General features: G+C 46.0%; 1 protein-coding gene across 50 annotated transcripts in view; it reads right to left on the reverse strand.

The window, feature by feature from the left end:
• The window catches only part of MAP2 (microtubule associated protein 2), a 188530-nt gene that overhangs the window by 40637 nt on the left and 124928 nt on the right, over window positions 1-22965 (reverse strand). For 45 of the 50 annotated variants that reach the window (XM_072341654.1, XM_072341660.1, XM_072341645.1 and 42 more), the window contains 3 exons: window positions 21168-21456; window positions 4606-4719; window positions 2311-2388 (listed from right to left, as the gene is read on the reverse strand). In XM_072341654.1, the coding sequence (XP_072197755.1) occupies window positions 2311-2388; window positions 4606-4719; window positions 21168-21429 (454 nt within the window). In that variant the 5' untranslated portion in view covers window positions 21430-21456. The remainder of the gene's footprint in view (window positions 1-2310; window positions 2389-4605; window positions 4720-21167; window positions 21457-22965) is intronic. The other 5 variants (XM_072341663.1, XM_072341664.1, XM_072341665.1 and 2 more) reach the window with 1 other exon arrangement.

Consider the following 22965-nt stretch of genomic DNA (forward strand, 5'->3'; position numbering starts at 1 on the left):
CCTACCTTCTTTTTTTTTTTTAATAATTTGTGTTTGCTGCATGGCTGGCCACATCCACCTTTGTCATGTCTACAACAGTGATTTCCTTCCCACTATGACTGAAGGAAGCCTCTCCTGAATCCAAAGCAATGCAACGCACACTGACAAGTGTGCTAGGAAAATGTTTTGAGAAAGCAGAAAAAAAGGAAACGAGAGTCAGGTACACACACCAAATATGCCCTTCTTCAACAACTACTTTAGAACTGAACACATTTACAATTTGTATTCTTCTGAATAGAAAGACAATGTAAAGGTGCATGGGGATGGAGAGCCAGATGGCACAGGGAACCGGAGGTTTAAACTGGGTCAAAACCTACTGAGCTAAACTCTTCCAAATGGGAGCTTTGCCTGAATCAAAACGACAGAACAGCCTCCCCTAGGTCAGCAAAACTGAACTGACACACAGAAAATGAGGACCGCAGCTTCCACCACAAAGCAGAACACAAAAGATGTTTCTTCTAGTGCACTAACTACACTGAAAACTGACTATGTTGACATCTGGGGAAAATGCAATGGTAAGTGCTACTATATTAACTCAGTTCTACATGCAAAGAAGAAAAACAGTGACAATGAGTGATGAGTTACTGAGACATAACACCCTGCTCTGAACAGCACTGTCCAGCAGTCAGTAATACCATCGTGCTATGTGGCATGGGCTACATTTTGCCACCTACTGCCAATACAACTTGCAAGATGGTGTCCATTTCCTTGGGGGACAGTTTTGAATCTTCTGACAATTAATCAATGTGATTGCTTTATAAAACCCTAAAAATATGCAAGTAATATCATTAAGAGAAATAGTACTTAAAGCTAATCCTAAGCAAAGACTAATGGAAGAGCGCTGACATTGGCCTGAAGCAGAAGAACAGGGCCTTTATTGTGATATTGTGATCATCAAAAAGCATATGCAAAACTACTCAAGTGAACTCTATAAAAAAAAGACTAAAAAAAAAGTGGTGAAAACCAGAATAACAATTCTAAAAGCCTTGCTGACACTCTACTAGTTTCCTTCTCAGTTAGTCATTTTGATGATGAGAACTGTTGGACTCGCTCTTCAAAAGACACACACACAAAACCAACGCCCAATGAATCAAATGTTATGTATTGGTTCCTGATCATATATCTGTTATGCATTCCCAGTACAGCAGGCTGCCAAATGTTGTTAACAAAAGCTGTAATTGCATTATCTCTGAAAAGACTGGAGGATTGAACATGCCTAACTGCAGTGTCTTGATAGACTACATTAGCATGTGCAGTAGGAGCCATCTACCTGCAAAGCTAATAGTCTCCATGTTAAAATACTAACAAAGTTTGTTCAGCAAATGATAAGAAATTACTTCCACACATTTACTGGGGGGAAAAAAAAAAAAAAAAGCTGGGGAAAAAAAAGAAAGGAGGGGTAAATAAATAGACACACAGAAACGCTGTTCACACTGGAGAGTTCAGCTGACAAGATTCTGAACTCAAATTCCTTCCCTGTATCTACATGACACAGCTCAGTTTTGGTACACTGCCTTCTCTCTCTGCTGATGGCCTTGACGCAGCACTCTTTTTCTGTTGAACTCTGAAACTCACGCTTTACCATCATGAAAACTTCACTGGGACTTAGAGCTCTACTTAAAAATTAAGTGAAGGCTTAATTTTTTTTGATGAGGGGATTTTAGTGGGAGGGAAAAGCAGAGATCACAGGCTATTGACACTGAATATTCATTGTGCAGGTAATAGGAACTTTCTTTGTGAGACTAGAATTTGGCTCCTGCTCTACATGAGCAAACCCCGCTGCATGCAGACACTGAAGGAGGAATTAAAGGTTGAAGATTAGAAAAATGATCCAACTCTCCATTCCCTTACTTTCATGCATTTAAGATTCCAAATACAAAGCTAACAGTGATTAAAAACAAAACGAAACAGAATGCAGACAAAAGAATCCCAGGAAAACATGAATTACCCATACTGAATCAGATTTGGTGACAGCACTGGCATAGCAGACATCTCAGCTGACATTACGCATGACAGATAAAAGGATTAGTTAGCACCACCATCTTTTTTTCTTCAATATGGATGTACTTAACATATCCTGCCAGTTACCTCTGTGCATGTGTCTACCTCACTGCAGTTGGTTTGCAGATGGGGAGTTACTGCTGGGGAATGCCTTATCTTTCCACATGAAGCTGAAGGAAGTATCTCCGTTTCCTGATTCCCCCTTGCTTTAGATTCATGTCTCATCCCTCTGCTGGCAGCTGTACACTGCAACGTCCAGGAGACCCTTACCTTCCTCCAGAGCTCCAGTCTGCTCAGAAGCTGGCGATGGAGGTGGGGAAGGAGGCAGGTTGGCTGACTCTTCGACTGCTGGAAATCAAACAATGGAAACGAGACACAGCGATTAATTCCCAGGAGATCAATGCTCGATGCAGACTGCAGTCAACCCATGCTGCCCAGCTGAGAGAATTAGTGGATGGGGACTTGCACACCAGGGATCAGAAGGAGAACCTTTCAGAATAGCTGGATTGCTAAAGCTATATTAAAAAGCTTTGTCTTCTTAGATGAAATGCATTATTTCCAAAATTCTGGTCAGAGAGCACACTACAAAAAATGAAGTACGAAATCATCTCTTAGATCGGTATTGCACTTAGCCTTCAGTCACTCGAGGCAACAACAATAAAGCATCTGTGCAGGAGAGATGTTACAAATTCAGGTTGAAACTGGCACCCAGTCTTTTCAGTTTACCTCGAGTACACGAACACAAAACACATCACAACCTTCTTTATTTTTGTTTTTCTTCTACTGAGTTCAAAGTCAATTACAGAATGCACGCCAACATTCCTTGTCTAAATACAAAAGACATCAGCACAAAGAACTTATGTCAGCTATGACCTATTAACAATTGAGCTGAGCGAGATGCTGTGAAATCTGCGCTTCACTCAGGTTACATGTAAATTCATTTCCAGTCACGAGTCTTTGTGCTGAAACCAGATGATGTTTTTTCATTAACTTCAATAGGAGTACGATAAAATCCTGAACAAGCTGCTGCTCCAATGAATTCGACACAATCTCTGCACCTGATTTCATACAAATCATTTTGAGATCTTTTTTGAACCAAACCCTCCACTGCGACTGGAGCCATATTTGAAAGAAAAGAAGAAAATAAGTAACGAGTCTGTTCACGGATCTGTGTTAGTTAAATGGCAAGTCCCAACCAGCAGATCCCAGTTTAAGACTCATGGCTTCTTCCCAAGGATGGAAAGGTTACTTTCAAAGCCCCAAAAGAAATCTCCTGGCCTTCTTCCTCCCAGTGCCAGCATGGTTTGGAAGAAACCCCTGTGTGACCTGCCCTGCAGATCTGCTTGTCCAGGGACAGAGTATTTCTATCTTCACAGCAGTCCCATTGTAGATGAATTTATGTAACAGTGACTGACCACAGGAACTGCAACACCATTATGTGCTAACTGAGGAAGTGCTTCTTACCATGTTTGAGGCATTTACCTAGCTACCTGTAACTGAAGGCTCATTTTGCCTCACAAAGGCCCCAGTGAAGCACTGTGTACTTAAATATGTATGAAGTGTTTTGTGGAATCAGGGTCTTTCATGTAATATTGAGTCCCTGCAAAGAAGGGAATTACTGAGGCACACATCACTCTGCTGTACCTCCAGCTCAAACTTAATCCAATGAAGCAGAACACCTAGGGAATCAAATTTACAACAGGTATTTTTAATTACTCATTGATACTAACTCATTCCTAAGCAGGGTCCAGCCACTGTACCAAGCAAAGTGGAATATGCCTGTGGGGAAAATACCACGAGGTGTTATTTTGATTTGATCACGACATGCAAACTCTCAGCAAGACTAATCCCAGGGGCAGGTCTGTAAGACATTCACCACTCCAGGATGTCATTTGGTCTTTCTCTGGTGTTTGTGTACATGCTCTGGGCAGCTGTGGAAGTTTTCTGGCAGTTTCATAGCACTGTGCCTATGAATGGCTGGATAGTTACTTATATATACATACAGTTGATTTTGGACCACTCCCAGTCTGGAGCATCACACTCGCCTCCACCTGGTGTCACTCCCTCTGCCTCACACTGGTGACTGCTGTCCCCTCTCCCACTCTCACCCTGGGTTCCCTATTCCTCTTTGTGTTGTCAAGAAGCTCATCTCCCACATTCTGGAGTAGCTGCCATCAACCAGCAAAATCTCCCTCTTTTTAAATGCCTCTCCCCTAATCTTTGTCTCTCCAGACATCAATCTTCCTCTCCAACAGCTGAACATAAAGGGGCTCTCAGTGCTGCTTGGTCCACCAAACAAAACCACCTGCACCAACTATAGCCACAGCTGCACTGCTCAGGAGATAGGTGGAAAGCTGTTCTTATGGGCACACAGAGAACGAGACTGCCAAAGGGGAATGAAGAACTGAGCCAATAGGGGTGACAATATCACGTGGTGCTGTAGCTTACCCCTGACTCTGACCTCCATGAATACACTGCTGTGTTGTTTGCTGTGTGTTTGCTTTTGTAAATACACGTGTATATGATGTTCACAAATTCAAGGATACATTCTTCATTTTGTTTTACCTATAGGTAGTGGTCCAGGCTGATCTTTGTGCTGAGCTTCTTTTTCCTGTTCCCCTTTCAGGACTGCTACAGCTTCAGCTGTTACTACTTGTACTATCCTTGCAGACACTTCTTCTGTGGCAGCAGAAAAAGAGAAGAAACACACAAAGAAAAGCACAGTAATGAGAAGGATTTCTCAAGAATTACAGAGATTAAACAAAAAGTTAATAAATGGAGACTGGACTTAAAGCATTTTCTTGAAGGTAAGATTTTCCTGAAATAAAAGCAAATCATTAAAAATGAAATAGGACAAAATATTCAAAAGACCTCCGTGGAAAAAGCTGTTTATACAGTGTTTATACAGACCAGGACTTCAGCCTTTGCAGTAGGATGGAGTTACCTGTGTTCTTACTTGTACCTCGAATGCTATTTCCTCTCCATCAGCACCCAGTTAATATGCAATAAAGGCACTTATACATTTAAAGATATGCTGATAAGGGACTTGAAAAAGAAGAGCCAAATATTTCAATATGATTAAAATGTGCATTTCGGGCTCCTCATCCCTTTTAAGACTGCAACATAAAGTTTTATTTCCCCAGTAGAGCTGAATGCCACACAAATGGACTGCAGAAAATAATGTCCATGGTGCAGGATGGACTTGCAGGCCTTGGCCTGGGATGCTGGTTTGCTCCCAGCTGCTGCCGGTGCTTGGGCAGGAAAGGGGAGCACAAGGGGAGCCGCTGGGGTTGCTGCACACTCCATAGAGCAGGGTGCCCCAAGACCTGCACTTTGCTTGTCCCCATGACCAGCAATGTGCAACGTGTCCAGGGAGGACATGGTGAGGATACCAGCGAGGAATCGCTCAGCACTGCTTCACCCCACTGCAAATGGCAACAGCCCTGTTCTGAACTCGCAGAGCCCCCATTAAACACCATCCCTGAGGGCACAAATAAAAGCTCTCTGCTCATCCATTACGGCTCCCTCCAGGCAAGGGGAGGGGAAGTATATTTAAATCAATGCCCTACTTGTAACTTTATGGCAAACGCCCTAACAAGGGACACTGTCCATTAGATTAATAGTGGCTTCATCTCACTATGAGCACTCTCAGCATTTTTAATGCAAAGTTATTCCTCTTCATTTGTGCTTCAGAAAATCCATTTATTTTTTCTCCCCAAGAAGCACGGATGCAAATTACTCGACTTCCATGGTCATGCTCATCTAAAAACAAGATGCCCTGTTAATCTCCCTTCTGAACAAACTGAGTATGTAATCAGATATTAGAAAAACACCCCAGTGGCAAAGAACTTTCATAATTGTTGGTATTTATATCCTACAATTCGCTTCCCTCTTGACTGGTTGCCAGGAAGGCAGGGACTACAACGCAGTACTACTGGCTGCAGCCAATACTGAGAGCTGATGGATGAATGTGTCTGAACCACCAAGCAGTGAAAAAATAAGTTGGTTTTTCAAAACTGCTCATCCAAGAATAGATGAGGAAAGACACGGATAAACTGACTAGATAAATGATCAAGGATAAATCAGACTTGAAATCAGAAGACGTTTTGCATGAAGCTCTGACAGTCTCTCCATAGAAGGAAATGCTGCATCTGGCTTTGAGATGGAACTCAATGCATTTATGAAAGAGACTATGTGATACAGATGCATGTACCAGCAGGAGACCAAGCATGGCAGCTCTGCTTCTCTGTCCCTCTGGCCAACAACACGCCCTCAGTGTGTTACAGGAAACTCCACTCTGTTGTGTAGATCGAACCAAGCCCCATAATCAAGTCACCACTCAGCAGCACCAGTCCTCCTAGTTGCATTTTAGGCTCCTGAATCTCTTTTTGGAGCTTTATAATTTTTCTCACTTTCACGCTTGCTGGATGCAAGGATGTGTTCCTCTGCACCTCCGTAGTGAGGAACATGGAAGAGATGATGCTTCACAAACCCTCCCAGATTGTTACCCGGTGCTGATATCGTGCAGCAGTGGACTGGACACGAACAGTGCTTTGAAATCCTTACAGGTCCTGACAGTTCCCCAGGCTGTGAGGCACACACAGACCGCAAAGTGCAAACAATAAAAAAAAAGTGGGAAGATGAAGTCTCCAGACCGGCGTTCCCTCTCCAGAGACATACCCACACTGCACCTCACAGCCTGAGCTGCAGCACCTTGCATGGCAGGACATGCATGTATGAAGCCAGCCTTTCCTGTAAAAAGCATCCTTCAACACGCAGAGTTTCCCTGCTCAGATTCTGTTCTTTTGAGAACATGAAGGGACACCGCCCTGACAGCTTTGATAAGCATGGAGAAGGGCACAGAGCTTTGCAGTGGCTCTGGAAGACCACGTGCTGATGCCACTGAGCTTCATGCCTAGAGGATGCAATGTGACCCTTCTGCTCAAACTTCAATGCCAATCTATGACACCAACAGAAGTAACATCAAGTCTGCACTGATACAATTAGGAAGATCTATGAAAATCAGCTTGCAAGCTTATTTCCATGTGAAAATTACAAAAAAAGGCTCCAATAAATTCTTTTCAGAAACAGAATATCCAAACATAAAACGCATTCACTAACTTTGAGTATATCCAGAGGAAACCCACTTGATCACCTGCTCTCTGCCACCCGAACTACCACAAGCTTCTTCCCAGCAAGGTAGGACAAATCTGCACTAAACAAGATTTTGTTGTTGCTGTTACATATCTAAACTTGTTTACATCCAGCCCCATTCTGGGGTGCAGATGGGCCCTCCAAGGCTCTAAGACAGCTTCTGCCCTCTCAGCTCTCTTCCTGATTTAATTTGCCTGGGACACACATTATGTTGAACAGGGAGATGCAGCTGGAGGTAAAATGGTGCCTCCTGAAAAATGGTAATTTCAGACTAGGAAATACATAAATAACAAATATAAATGGCCTCGGGGCTGTTAGTGGTTTTTTTCTATTTTAAAATCTAGAAAGGCTCACTTTGAGCACTCTGTTGATGGATATTTTGGGTGACACAGGAGGCACAGGCAGTTCACCAGAACAGCAGTGTTTTTGCTATACATGACTGCTGCAAAAGGACAGACGTTTTTGTACTAATGGACACTATAAATAGCAGATCCAATGGGTAAGTCAAATCCTCACAGGGCAGCTATTGAGACTCTTCATAGTTTCCTTATGGTTCAGTTGAAGTTCAAGGAAGCCTAATGATAAAGAACAAAAAAAAGAAAAAGGAGAGTTAGCCAGCCTGGATGCCGGGCAAATTCTTCACAGCTTAAAAGCTTTGCAGAGAGCTTTGATTGTAAGGTTTTATTTTCTCTCTCTTTAGCCAGGTAGACATTCTCTGCTTCTGCTTTGTGCCTTCAAAAACAGCACTAACAAATGACAAGGAACAACAAATGTGTATTTCTTAAAGGCGATGCAGATCTTAGCTTCACATACAACTCCAGCACAACAGAAGACCAGCAGCAGGGCTGTTTCTTTTTACTACCATGCCAGCTGCTTATAGGACACAGAGTGAGCCTCCCAGTCTGATTGCAGGGAGTGTGGTACCCCAAAGCCCAGGTGGCCCTCAGATACGGTTTCCATAGTGAGAGGAGACATTGCAAACCATCCTCAGCATGAGCTCTTCATGCTGGGCAGGCTGAGCTTAGAGGCCAGGAGCTAAAAGGCATAGGGATGGCACTTCTACCGCTCTCCTACAGGCTGTCACTTCAGACCATGCTCTGATGGGGCTGCCAGCTCACGTTTGTCTGGTTGCTAACCATGCTGTGGCCGTTCTCTGGCAGGGATGAGAGGACCGTGCTATTCTGAGAGCATACATCAATCTTATCTGCTGTGTTAACTCAAGCCAAAATTAACACTCAAACCAGCGAGCACCTTCTGCTCCTGGCCCTAGAAGCAAACACAATTATTCTCCTAGGTGTGACAAAGCCCAGCCCCTCGTGCACCAAAGTGGGACATCTGGGGTCTTCTTGCCCTGCACACAGCCCAGGGACACAGTGTCTGTAAAAGCACGGTGAAGGACCAGAGGACGGCTCCAGCACGGCCAAAGATCCAGGATCAGAGCCTGTGGAAGGCCAAGACGTCATTTCAAAGCCCTCCTTCATTTCTTATTGATGCTGCTGCTGCATTTGTCAATGCCTCCACTGGCACCTGAGTCCATTACCTACATCACCTTTATTTCCCAGGAAGCCTTTCCAGTCCATTAAGTTTTTTAACACAGAGACTTGCCAGCCCCAGTGACAGATAGATGGATGGTCACAGTGACAGACACACGGATGGTCACAGAAGTCTTTGAAGAACATCTGAGCTTTCACCACATATTTCCAGAAAACGTTAGAAACATTTAGAAACAGTCATAGCAAGAGCTGAAATTAGATCTGTGACAGATCTCTGCAGCAACACGCGATGTGTCTGTTCCCTTTATGCCCTTTGTGACTGTTCTCCTTCAGCCTCGGGCACTTTCTTCTCTCCCAAACCTACCATAACCTCAGGCACAATCCGTTGGGGAAATGAGTGTGCTGTGAACATGCCTGTCTACGTGACACAGCTGGGCTACCTGCCCCTGACAGCCCCCACTCAGCAGGACCCCCTCTCCACCTCCCTCATTCCCCTGTGCAATCTGAGGACTGGTTTCAGGGGGATGCTTACAGCATCTTCCTGCTTTGCCCTGGTGTTGCCACAATTCCACCTTCCCAGATAGGAGCTGCACCACCGCTTGCTCTTTCGAGCAGCAGTTTTATCTCACACCACCACAGTGGCAGCAGAGTTTGCCATAGCCATAGAGGAAGCCATCTGGTCTCTGCAAAGCAGAGCTTGTTTAAGGCATAAACAAAGTTTAACATGCTGGAACCACACAGCACAACAAACGCTCCAGGAAAAAAGAGAAGGAAAGGGATGTTGGGAAGGAGAGATGGAGAGGAGGCTGAAAATCGTGTCAAAACTGCACATGCATTCACAGTGTCACCCCTCAGACCCCTATGATGAATGCTAACAGTGGGCTTGTTTAAAGCAAGGGGTAATTAACGCTCATGGAGGACTGAAGCTAAAACAAGGAGAAAGAAAGATGCAAACAGATGGAAAGGATAAAATAATACGTTTCATTAATTTTGCTACATTTTAGGAATGGAACACAGGCAGGGCACAGCAAAAGGATTAGCTACATGTGTGCTTGCAGAATTGGGAAAACAAAGCAATTTCAGTCAAAACGTGCCTGTCAAAATCCTCAGCAGGGTGCAGAGCAGTTTCCAAGGTAACCAGCACTAATTGTTGGCACAGCGAATCCAGTCAACAACAAAAGCATGGAGGAACCTGTGCTGCTGTGCAAGGCAAAGCAGCCCAAACACGTTTCGGCAGAAAGGGAAGACACCAAGTAGCCATTTGCTCTCTTGGACCATTGAACAGCAGGCAGTTCCTATGGACTTCTCACCACCACCCCCCTCATCAGGTACTGCAATTCTGAGTGCAGCTGGACTATAAACTAAACAGCTGTAGGCTTTGTTGAGAGGCATTCAACCCTCCCATCCAGGGAGGGTCCTGACCTCCTGTTCAGCTGCCCTGGAGGCCGCAGGGAGCGATGAAGCAGTGCAATAGGACCGGGGCTGCACCTGCTGATACTGGGATGGAAAACACGAATGCACATCTAGGGCGTTAACACAAGAATTAATAACACCTCTAAGTCCTGCCTTCTGCACTCCGATTCAAAGAGTAACGCGCAGCAGCAATCAAAACAGTATGAATAAGTCATATAAAGCACAGATAACAAAGAAAAAAGCAGTAGCACAGCTCTGCAGAATTCAAATATTTGCTCTCAAACGACTCTGGTGAGCGCAAATATTTTGCTGTAAGTAGGTCCTTGATCTGGATGATGGCAGTATCAACAGTAATTGGCAGGAGGCATGAAGGGAAATAATGGGCCCATCAGCTTTGAAATTAAACGAAACCACAACACAACTGACAAGCATCTCTTCCCCAGTAAACGCATTGACTGTAAGCTACTGCAGCATCAGTGAGGATACGACAGATGAATTTAGTCAGCAGGACTCACCAGCCAGCTGAATAGGTCTCACAGAAAGAGAGACCTGCAGTTGTACAACATGCTGAACTCCAAAGGTATGGATGCTCAAACGACCTTTGGAGAAAGATGCATCACAGAGACCAGGTGAAAAGAACTGGCACAGGAGCAGAGCATGGCCAGGTACATCACCTCACTTCTGCCCGGGCTGTGCCTTCCTGGACACCTTTTCAGCAAGAGCCGAACATAATCCACATCTCTAAGGCACACAAGTGGCAAATTTGTGCCACTCCAGCTCCAACCACACGTGGCTCATTAAGCAGAGCCCTCTGCCATGCCATGCTGTCCAACCTCTGTTAAAAAGAACCAAGGGATCCATTCCTGCACACACACACACCTTCAAGGTGTTTAAAACAAGTCATACAGATGTCAGTTCAATAAAGCAATGTTTTAAAAACAAGCCCAAGTTACTGCAAATACTCGTTCCCTTAAATATTTAATCCTTTCTGTGTGAGTAAATACACATAACAGGTAACATAACTAGCTTTTAAATCAGTATTTGTTTTGGACTTCAGTACATGCTGGCATTTTAAACAAGCACACTTTTAAGAGCTAATTAGCTTTTAATATAAACGGGAGAACTCACAGAAGTCAACGCACAGCTACTTAGAGCAGGAGCTCACATGTCTCCTAGAGCTTGTTTTTAGCTTCTTTTTAAAGTGCTTTTTACAGTGTTTTTTGCAATCTTTAAAATATTCGAGTGAACAAACAGAACAAACACCGACCAAGTACGAACACTGCTGAAATGAAGATTAAAATAACAACAATTCATGAGCGAGCTGAGTGGAATTTCCAATTATGCCTTGTCTATTGTGACTGAAGAGCACTCCGCCAATGCAACAGTTCTGATTCATGCCATCAGAGGAGCTGGTAACACACAAAACACAGGGATGTGGTGCCCTTTTCACCCTAGGGTTCATGCTACTCTTCACCCCCTGATAACCAGGCAGCTCTGCCATGTACCAGCAGCTTGGTCCCCTGTATCCAGAACAGTGTCTCTCTCTCACCGACTGTGAAGAGCAGTGCTGTGTACCCTCAGGAGGATGTGCGCAAAGCTTCCTCCAAGCAGGCATCTCTGACCCATCACCACTCATGTCTTCTGTCCTCTGCCTGCATGCCCTTGGAAGCTATGCACCAATCACTGCACGGAGGGGTGAGCAAAGAGAAACACGCACCTACTCTTAACACAGGAGGTGTGACAGATAGACACAAATGCACACACTCGGTGCACCTTCTGAACTAACCTCTATTTTTATCATCCTAGGGTACCCAGAATGTGCACATCCCTGGCTGTGGTGCTGTGGGAACAGCTGAGAGGAGGCTCCAGGTCACTGCAGCCACTGGGAGACGTCTGTGAGCAGAGAAGGAGCCAAAGTGCACAGAAAAGGAGTGATGGCTGTGGAAATTCAAGGTCAGAGAGGAGCAGCATGGGGTGGTTGGGATAAAGCTGGGAGTACAAAGAGAGAATGTGGGAATAAAATGCCAGAGGCAATGCTAGTGAGAAAAGAGGATAAAAAGAAAGAGCTGGCAGAGCAACTGTTTGGAAGGACTATATATTCTAAATCAGAAAAACCTGGCAGCAAAAGGAAGATAAAGCAGCAAAGGATCAGCTGCTTTCACAGTCCACCAACAGCCTGCACAGGTTGTATTGCCCTGGATTTGGCAGAGACACCTGATTTGGGGTAAAAGACAACAGGCACAGCTGAAGTTGTTTCCTACTCTTGAAAACAGGGAGGAAAACAGCTTTGCTAAGTCAGCAGAGCTGGTGCACCCACACAGCACCACTGCTTCTGCACCTCTGTGCTATGTGTCTAACCTGCCAGCTGCATGCTGGTGTGGAAGGAGGATCAGACTGCAAACAAGTCTCACTGTAACTGCTGTAGGCTGCACAGGTAGCTGGGAGTTGTGCCAAATTGGGGTGTGCTGCTGTGAGTTAATCTCAAGGGAAAAAAGGTGAACAAAACAAGTGAAATAGCCGGGGTTTATTTTCCTGTCCCCAAAGTGTACGCTGTCTCCAACAGGATTTGATTTCTGTGAAGTATCTGATCCAGTCCTGAGTGAAAATGACTTGCTGGAAAGCAGTTAGCACATTTTCCTACACGGAGATAATGATATATCATAGTTATTTTCCATATACTGAATGCAATTGAAATTCAAGTACTTTCCATGCACAGAAGGGCTCACGACCTTGTCTATACAGTTGGGGTGCCTTGAATTTCCTCCCCTTTTTGCATGCCATGAGCAATGCCTCAGTAACAACAAAACCCCCAGAACAAGACTGCATTTCTAAACTACCACCTCAAAATGAGCTTTCCAGGCACCACTGGATCTGCTCTGTAGACAGTCTGCAAAACAGCCCAGGAAAACGTCATAGTTTTGGAGGAACAAGGAACAAGTGATGGAGTCGGAACCAGCTGGCAGCCCACTCACTTTGAGTCTTGCTTTGGATTTCCAGAGCAACCTTTTCACAGCTGGTGTGGACAGGTGATGGATTATTGGTGCTCACCATCTCATGCCAGCCACATTAGGTTGATTTCCATCCTTTCAGCTGGCAAAGGCAAGCAAACCTGCATTAATTATCTTTATGATTTAAAGTGAGCAGTAGCAACTGTTCATAACAGGAATAACCCAATTGAAAACCCTAGCACAAACTGCTGGTTCTGCTGTCCTAACCTCAGGTGTTAACGTTGCATGAGAAGAGATGACTTGCTCTGTATTCTCACCTCACAGCTTAAATCAGCAGGGAAGATAAAGATGGGGTTTTTATCCCCAGCTTCCTTCTAATCTTTCATTTGAACTCCTTGCTTGAACTAAAATCCATATTGCCTTTGCCTTCCCATTTTAATACAGGGTATTAAAATCAGAGTTAACTGCACCAAGAAATTTGCATTATATATACATATACACACACACACACACACACGACTCTTATATCTTGCACCATAAATACACCCTAAAGTAGTATTTCCCTTTCATTTCCATGGCAGTTGTGCCTCAGTGAGGCCCCCCCACATGGTGCTCACAGACTCCCTCCCCATCTACCCTCTATCCCTTAACCTTGAGAAGCAAACACTGAAGGAAAAGGGAAAACAAGAAAGAAAAATGCTCCCTTCCTTTGTCAGACAGTCTGGCTGTGGCTCAGAACCGTTACAGAGGGGCTGTGCACTCCTGAATGCTAAATAAGCTCCCAGGCTACAGACTTTCTCTCAGCGGAGCTTAAAGAGAGATCTCACTCAGCACAGGGAACAGTTGGCATGGCAACGCAGAAAAAAGGAGCCAGCAAGACCTGGCACTCCTGCTGTAGTGGCAGCAGACTGTTTGCATGCCTCATACTTCTGTAAATGATGTGCTGGTACCTGCCTTACCTCTGCCAAGGCTGGGCCACATCTGCCTGCAGGGACAAGGAGGGATGCTTGACTGCTAGGGCTGTGGGGATCCAGGCCAGGCAGGGCACTGAGCCACAGAAAAAGTGGGAGGAAAGGAACAGTGAAGCATGTGAGTGAGAGGGGTAATGGTTAACGACCTTAGCCCTTGAGCATGTGTGCAAGACCCTGCAGGCTGACAATTGCCTGCATAAAGAGTGAGGGGGCTCAAAACGAGGCAACAATGTCCACCTACCGGCTGCTGCCTGAGAACCTGCTGCTTCCTTTGCAAGGTGACTTTGGAGGGGAAGTTGGCACTTCAGCTCTGCCTGAAACAAGAGGAGCCGTATCTCTGCAGAACAAGGTTTACTTGTTTGTTAATGAATGTTCCTGCAAACCTTCCTGCTCAAGGAGCAAAGTTGGAAAGGAAAGTTATATGTTGCCATGGTCTGCAGTGATACCATCATCCAGCTGCCGTCACAAAGACTGCCCACAGCCAAACGCCACTCGGTGCTCCTGCGGGTCCCCCAGGCTTCCACTGTGGTAACAAACACATCCACAGCTTCCCTTTGGACTTAAAGAAGAGTTATCGTGCTCTGCCTTTAGCTCTGTGCAGGACAGAGCTGGGCTGAGTCCAGAGGTTGTGGCCCCAGCACTGCACAAGATAGTGTCACCTGCCCTGGCTCTGTCACCACCCTCCTGTAGCACCTTTTCTCCTGACAAGACTGTATCTGATGGGACCTTCAGCCTTCCACAGCTATCCTGGCCGTGCAGCCCTTGAAGCATGCCTGCAGATGTTTTCAAAAGGCACCTTCAGGAGCAGCGCTGGTGGCACACAGCCTGAGCTACCAGTGCAGCTGGAACAATGTCATTGCAGCTGCCGCTCCACTGTGTGGCTGTGCTGCTCCCTGTATCTCCCAAAGGCTGGTACCGATCATAAGCACTGGTTGCCAAGCCAACACCAGCACTGGTGTTTGGCTCTCATTGCTGAAAGAAGCACAGTTGCTTATGCAGTTCCCTCTTAGGATGCTCATGGCGTAACTAGAAAACACCAAAGTGCGTCAGGAACAACAGGGAGAACAAAGGATGTAGCTGGTTGATGCCGCCTCTTAGCCAGATTTGGCTCTGATGTGGCACAGATGCAGCAGCTGACTTCAATGGTGTTTCTTTATCTAGTTTAAGACAGCTTTCATACATAAACCTGACCCAGAGGCTGACATTTTCAGAGGAGCTGAGCTTCCCTGGGTGTCACTGCCCACAAGTGCGGCCAGCCCCTCCAGCTCCAAGCACTGCACTTCAGTCACTGCCCAACTGATCTCTGAAGTCCCAAGAGGAGGTGGAAGGGCAGAGCCAGCCCTTTGGAGAGCTTACAGCTAGAGAAAATGGGGTGGCCTAGTGGAGTCAGTGACTGGCGGTGCCAGGCACAGTAGAGGCTTCAGAGACAACAGTAAGCACGTCTGCAGTAGCTACCAAATATCCAGAGCCAGGGAGGAGCTGGGGGATGCATCAGAGAGACAGAGCTCCTCTGGCCCCATTCCTGGTCCACTGCAGAGAAAATGCACATCTGAGGAGAATCTCTACAGTGAGCTTAATAGAGAATGGTAAAAATAACATCTTTTAAGAGTGCCACAAAGAGCCTCTGCTGCCTCTGCCCGTGTTCTCTCCAGCAGCATACCGCGAATGTCTGAAATACTCCAATAACGTGCCCCAGAAAATGACACTCGTGTTACTTCTAACATACAGGAGAAAAGTTTCAGAAGCCTGCTATGTTTTCCTGTCTCTAAGCAGATAAAGGTGATGGTGCACAGTAATTACCGTCACATTTCCTGGGCAAAGGATGTGAGATCAAAATACCTCATTAACAGCTTCTTTCACATGGGAGCCATTCTTTGAGCTTTGCAAAAGAAACCAACCAACTGAAATTTGACAAGCACGGCACTTGTGTTCATCCTTCATCATCTCTGACTTTGCATCCTGCTATGCATTTTGTATGTGCTGCTTTTGCTCAAGATGTGCTTGTTGATGGTATCATGTCTGGCACAAAGGCTGGGAGGTCCCTTTTGGAACCAGGAGGTCAGGGAGCTCGTGGGGTCTCCTGTAACTCCAGAAGGACTTGGGCAGCAGCAGGGCAGCCAGTGCCAAAGGGCAAACAAAAAGAGCTACGTCAAAGCAGCGCTGTTGGGAAGAAAGACTAAAAAGGGCTCTGTACAAAGGTCCGCTTATATGTTTACTGGCAGCATCACTTGAGTGTTCTAGCTTGTATCTTAGACAGGGAAAACAAAGGAGAAGATTAAATAACAAGTCAATAGAAAGGGAGAAAAAACATGAACAAAGCAAGCGGTGACTCGCCTGGCACAGTTACAGCACAGGGAGGCTGCTGTGCTTGCTGACTTCACCCATCGTGCAGCAGTTCTGCTCCCAGCACTGACCGCATCAGGTCCAGTCCTGCCCCGGTGGGCTCAATGCCTTGACCAGCAGAAATACATGTCGCAGGGACCTTCTGACAGTGCAGCAGTGGTGAGGACCACGAGCAAGAGCCTCTCTACCTGGAGGCAGACTGCTACAAGGCTAGGCTATGGAAGATGATGGGATACAGATTGTTTCTCTGATGCACCACAGGCAGCTTGAAACACGCACAACCCTGATCACCATGACTCTTTTGCACAGCCAACCTACAGGGAACTTAGCATCTCCGCTCATCTGTTCACTGACTATGACAGGGCGGTTTTTCAGGCTGACATTCTCTGCAGCTTATTTAAATACACTTAAGGAGGAGTTGGTCACAGGAACAGATTTGTTGCAGATGCTCATTTAGTCTGCTCAGCAAAGCCTAAAACAAATGGCTGAACTCGGATGAACTACACCAAGGGCTGGAACAAGAATTACCCCTTCCTGCTTCTCTCCTTGCCTGTTCTGTGTAGACCGTGCCATTCTGTGCCGTCTGCATCCCCTCCTCTCTGGGGCAGTATCTGCTGTCACACAGACGATGCGCTGGCTCAGGATGAACTGATAAAAATGAACTACTTTCTATTGTCCTTGTCTTCAGCTCTTCCTTCTCTCCTCGACACCTCCTGTCCCTGCTGTGCTCTCTCACACCTTACATCTCACCAGCCCTGCTCACATCTCTTCTCACTCTCACCACACACAGTCTGGTCCCTCCCCCGGCCCTTCCTTCAGTGCTGCCACTTGTTCATTCCTCTTCACAGGCCCAGGGCTCTCTTCAATTCCTCTTTCTCTTACAAACACACACCAACCTCCCGCTCTCCCCAGCCTCCAAAAATAATCGCCTCTCATTTACCTGGCCTGGCCTCCCCCACACCCACCATTCCAATGACTCAAGGGCTCTGAAAAACAACGTGTGAGCACCCAACCTGGGTTCTCTGCACTGTGTCATGAAGCCTGCTACAGTTCTCCATCAGCCTTTTTGCATCCCACACAGTCTGGGTACTCAGCCAATTCATGAAGGGCTCTGTTCCTCTGGCAGGACGTGTCGCTGTCCTTAATATTGACTGACATGAGGACAGAGCCACTGTCCTGAGGCTCTGATAATAGGATTTCAGGAAATGCTTTTCTTTAATCTGCCCAAAACAAAAAATAATCAGATAGCTGTGTGGGTAATCCAACCCCCCTCCAACACTAAGCACGCATTTGATGTACAATGAAGAAAGCATTCAGTCAGCTGAGTCACTGTACTTCAAGAAACACTGTAGAAGATGCTTAACAATACAGCCCCTAATCATACAAATTTGACAGATTAATCATTTCGCTAATGAAAAGCAAAAGAAATGCATTTTAAGTGTAGAAAAACAAACCTTTTCAGCTTGGTGCTCCTTGCAAGTCAGATAAAATGGACTGTGTTGAATTGCTGGCTCCCAGAAATCAATGAAGTGCATCTGGAGTGCTCCTCACCGCTCCCTTCTAATTGGCTGACCAGGACTTTTCAGCAAGCAAAGAAAAGGCTGCCACACATATATTGTAACAGGTCAAACACATCCTTGATCTACCATGGGGTCCAATCCAAAGCTTTCCATGTCAGAGCAAGCTTTGGAAGATTAGCAATCAGTGCCTCTTTTGCAGCACATATCTCACGTGACAAGAAAATGTTTGTCTTGACAGGAGCTACAGCTCTCATCCCCCACCATTAAAACTTCCAAGATCCTCACTGAAGACTCCGCAGATGCACATGGGAAGTGAGTATGAACAGGGAGGGATCATGGAGAGCATATTAAAACTCAACAGGGAGCTGCACGCTGCCCTAAAGCAAGGAATCTTCATGAGCTCCTTGGGAACAGTGCAGGTCTCATGGCTGGCAGGACAACCCACATATGGAGACACACACATATAGATACATACATTAAAAAGAAATAGCTGCTTCACCACTTTTCTTTATATCGCATCCATAACAGCTTCCTATGCGTTATGCCAATAAACCAGGCCTCTTCTCTCACAAGTATTTGCCTTCAACTTCAGAGGATGCCAGCCTAGGCCCCGAGGCTGCCCTGCCCACACACAGGGCACAATCCCCGCTGCCATTGGGCCGTCTGAAAGGAGGGCATTGATGTGCCTTCATAATGCAACCATTGCCAGTGAGATACACAGCCAGATCGATCAAAGGCAGCACAGCAGCCAGATTCAGAGGACTCCACAATTGAGGTCAGATTCAGTAACTCCTAGACAGACGCCAAGAGAGGCAACACACAAATAGGAAGGTAAATTTTAACTGTGCAAACCTAAAAACGTCACTTGCAGTGACGGACTGAATGTGTTTTAGCAAGAACTGGTATCTCCTTCCCCACTACCACCCCTCAGCACTACATCAGCATTGGCACGAGGTGCCTGCGTCCTGGTGACTAACACTAACCCTCCCCTTACCACTGATTTTACAGCACAAGCCCTGCAAATGGGTGCCGTGGTGCTCTGCTGTGCCCCCAGGGCAGCGAGGCACTGCCCATCTCATGCAAGAATTCTCATGAAATGCCTCAAAACACAACCAAACTCTGATCAGCAGGGAAATGCTTCTACCTGTATTCTACTTCCAATGGTCTTGTTCTTGCTGCTGGTGGAGATTTATGGGCTCAGACACGAAGGCTGAGAAGCTACAGAAGCCCAGGTCATGGTTCTGGATTTACACCAGGGAAAACAAAACTCCTGTAAATCCACACAAACCCACAGTCTAGCTTAATTATCTCAGTCGACCTTGGCTTCCTGTGTATTTTCTCCTCATCTGTTTGGAGTCAGCAAGCTACTACAAGTGATTACATGATTTGTATTACTGGTAATTATGTGTATCACACTGACATTTAAACGCCCTATCTGACAGAGCACCCCACAGCACTAGCAGTTTACAAGCCAACGCTGCAAAAATGGCTGAGCTCGGTGGCAAATGGCAATCCTGATTTCAAGATCAAATTCTGAATCCAATTGCTTGATGATGCTGTATATTTCACTTGCAAACACCAGCGTGTCTTTGGCAACACAACCCTTTCCATTTCTGCTCTAAACTGCTGACAGGTCTGGCCTTTAAAAGAGCGAAATGATTAAAAAAGTATATCTTCTGTATCCTAGTATGCTTTATGTTGCATTGAGAGTCCTCTAAGTCAGAGCTCAAGGACATGAGTTTCCAGAGAACTAGAAATTCACGTGTGAATGCAGTTTTAGAGACTTCTTTTTGGTGTTCAAGGACAACCAAAGATGCCATGAAGTAAGCTATAATAAGACTCCTTAGCAATAACTGTATGGATTGACAGTAAGTCCCCACACCAGAGATCTTGCAATCTAAGCAGACAGTGAGAAAAAGCAGGGGAGGAGGAAATGAGGCTACAAAGAGTTGATAGAAGCAAACTCTGCACAGATAAAGAGCAGCCTTGCTCCCTTGGCAAGTGCATTTCTCCAGTCCTGCTGCCTCATTTTGGTCTGTTTTGCTGTTTGATCCTTCAGCTCAGAAAGAAAAGCGAAAATACACTACGACACCCAGTGATGGGCAGCACTGGATTCCTGCGTCCTCTTGTCCACTAGCTCCTAATTCCTCGATAACCATTCAGGTCCCTCAGATACTCAGCTTCAGAGCACCCGAGAAGAGTACTTTTGTAAAGAAGAGGACAACCCACTTCATTCTGTAATCAGCACTTCTCCATGTGTATGGGTGCTGTGAAAAATCAGTGGCAAAGGAAAAATCACTTTCAACTCAGATCTCAAGCCAACTCAGAACAACTGCAGCATCTTACCTCTGAGATCCTCTATGACTGCTCCTGCTCATTTGCTGGCTAAGCACAGTTCAAAGTTAGGTTAAAATGGAGAAAAGAGATCTCGTTATCATCGCTGCAAACAATTGCCAACAATGTGTTCACCTGAATGCTTACATGGGTTTTCTTTTATCGCTGGCTTCCCCATTTTGGCTATCCACAAGAAGAGACTCTTAAAATCCAAGCCTATTTACCTTCAGCAGAGATACTCATTTCCAGTAGAAATGCTTATGAAATGACTTGAGGGTCTGAGAGCCTTAAAACTCTCCAGCTGCTGAGAAATTATGGATAGTATCTCAAAGTGCTGACAACAGCCAACAAAGATAGCTAGAAAGATCTCTTTAGCATGCATGGATGGATGCATCAACAGCACTACTGTCTGTACAAGAGACGTTCCCCTTGTACTGTGCATTTGGGGTTTAAAGACGGAACTCTGCACAGAGTGAATTAGCATTTATTTCTAAAGCAGGAAACTTGCCTTGAATATTTCATTTTTACACAGTCACACTTCACTCCTCTCCCCCCGCCCTCCCAAACAAGCTGAATGCTAAAATCCTAACATAGTTTACAAATAAAGAAAACCTCAGCAGGCATCCTGCGAAATCTGCCTAGGGAATGGCCAGTAAATGCTGACACTGAACTGCAGTATTTACGATCAGGCTGAGGGATGCACTGTCCTGCAGATAGTTGGTGGACGTACTGAAGGTGTTATTACTTGTGAGCTGTAACAGCAGAGACCATCCTTCCTTTGTGCATGCACACACACAAAAGTAAGGGGCTATCAGCACACAACAGCTGAGCAGCTTCCTGCTGCCAGCCCTGAGCAGCTTCTCTGCCCAAGCCCGTTCTCTCATCCCCGGCAGATATCCTCCCATGGGCAGCAAAGCCCTGGCCCAGCTGCAGAGCACCGGGGCACGTTACCTGCTGTCTCTCTGTCCCCTGCCGACAGCTCTCCATTGATTCCATTCTCTTTGCTGCGAGCATACGTCCCCGGCTGCTCCCGGCTGCCCAGCCCAGGCTCCTCGCCCTCTTGGTAGGGAAACCCATTGGCACTTCTGACCAGTCCAGCACCTGCGCCGCCCTGTTCCTTAATTTCAGGTGAGTGTGGGTGTGAAGCAGCCTCTGTTAGCTGACCCGAAGTCCAGTGTGGTGCCTTGGCTTCATCTTTCCTATCCTCCGCCATTTCTATTCTCCTTCACCTTCGCTTGTCCTGTAACGACATTAGCAGGAGAGATCAGAGCCAAGTGGATGACTATGCCTGGCCAACAGTCAGCCAACAGGCGCAGCACAGGGTTGGTACCAGAAACTCTCGTCCTGCAAACGAGAGAAGGCTTAAATGCACAAGCATCTTCTTGCCTGGACCAGTTGTGAGTGAACTTGCTTGGAAACCAAAAGAAACCACAAGTGATCAAAGTTATGGGTCAAATCCTCCCAGGCTCCCAGGGTGCCTTGCAATTATTAGCACTAGTTTCTTGGGGGCTGCTCTTCTGTTAATCTGATTTTAACTCGTTAATTACAGTGAAATGTTGACCCAGTTAATGAGATGTGAATCAGCATCAGATGGCAATGACATCTTCCTGGGTGATACGGGGAATGCAATAACAGTTTAAAGATGTGAAGCCACTGTAAACATTTTTGTTGCAGAAGCAGTTGTGAACTTCGCTTTTGCAGAGCAGGGAGCTCTTCAGCCACAGGATTTGCCCACTACAGCACATGCAGCCTGCTGTGAGCCATGGCAGAGACAACACTTGAGAAATGCACTGGGTTCCCCACCATAAGCACTGCCTGAACCTGTGCACAGCCCTCTTGCTTGCAGTTGGGTGTGCAATCACACCCACTCCCTTTTGTCCAAAATAGTGTGTGGGAGACATTTGTTTCCCAAAGAGTCATTTGCATTCTCTAATAACTATCAGTATTTATACATAAACAAAACTAACCATTATTTGCTACTTCACATGTACTTCACTCCTGTTAATTAGTCCATGCCAGAAAAAGAAGCTACCGCATGAGCCGCAGGCTGGGGCTGTGCCTCATGGAAAAACAGCCCAGTAGGTAAGCCTAGGAAGGCAGCATTACAGTAAGCTGTGTTTTGATAATAAGGTGACTCCAGGGAATGACAGGCTTGACCTAAGTCAGCAACACTGAAGCAAAATCCAGCAGGCCTTGCAATTCTTTCTTCCTGGAAGAAAAACAGCATCTAAAAGCCATCAGCTGAATGCAGTCAAGCAGCCGCATGTCACAGAAGGCTGAGCAGTCCAGAGAAGAAGGCAGAGAACTGCACAGTGCACACGTTCTGAGGGCACTGCATTAAGAAACTAATCATGAAGGAACAAGGGTTTCCAAGGAGCCAGGTCAGTTTGCAGAGAGCATCTGAACACAGTGAAAGACTATCACTGCTTGACTGATAATTATTCACAGTTGATAACTGAGCAGTGTCACAAGGCTCAGTGGCCCTGAGATGCATCTCCATGGGCCACAGCCTCCATGAACATACTCTGAGGGCTGAGCAAAGCCTGCTCTAGGAAAACAGGGCAAGATTTCCATCCACACCCTTTCAAGAAGCTCAGAAAACAAACCAACCAACCAACCCAAATCCAAGCTCAGCTTTCTCTTCACCAGTGCAGTGCATTGTGCGCCCCAAGAGCTGCACGAACCTAACCACCAGCATTCCAGCTCAGCCCTGGGTCACACATGAGAGAAACCCACTGCCTTCGTGGGG

Source organism: Excalfactoria chinensis, chromosome 7 (assembly GCF_039878825.1).
Source record: "Excalfactoria chinensis isolate bCotChi1 chromosome 7, bCotChi1.hap2, whole genome shotgun sequence".
Taxonomy (NCBI): domain Eukaryota; kingdom Metazoa; phylum Chordata; class Aves; order Galliformes; family Phasianidae; genus Excalfactoria; species Excalfactoria chinensis.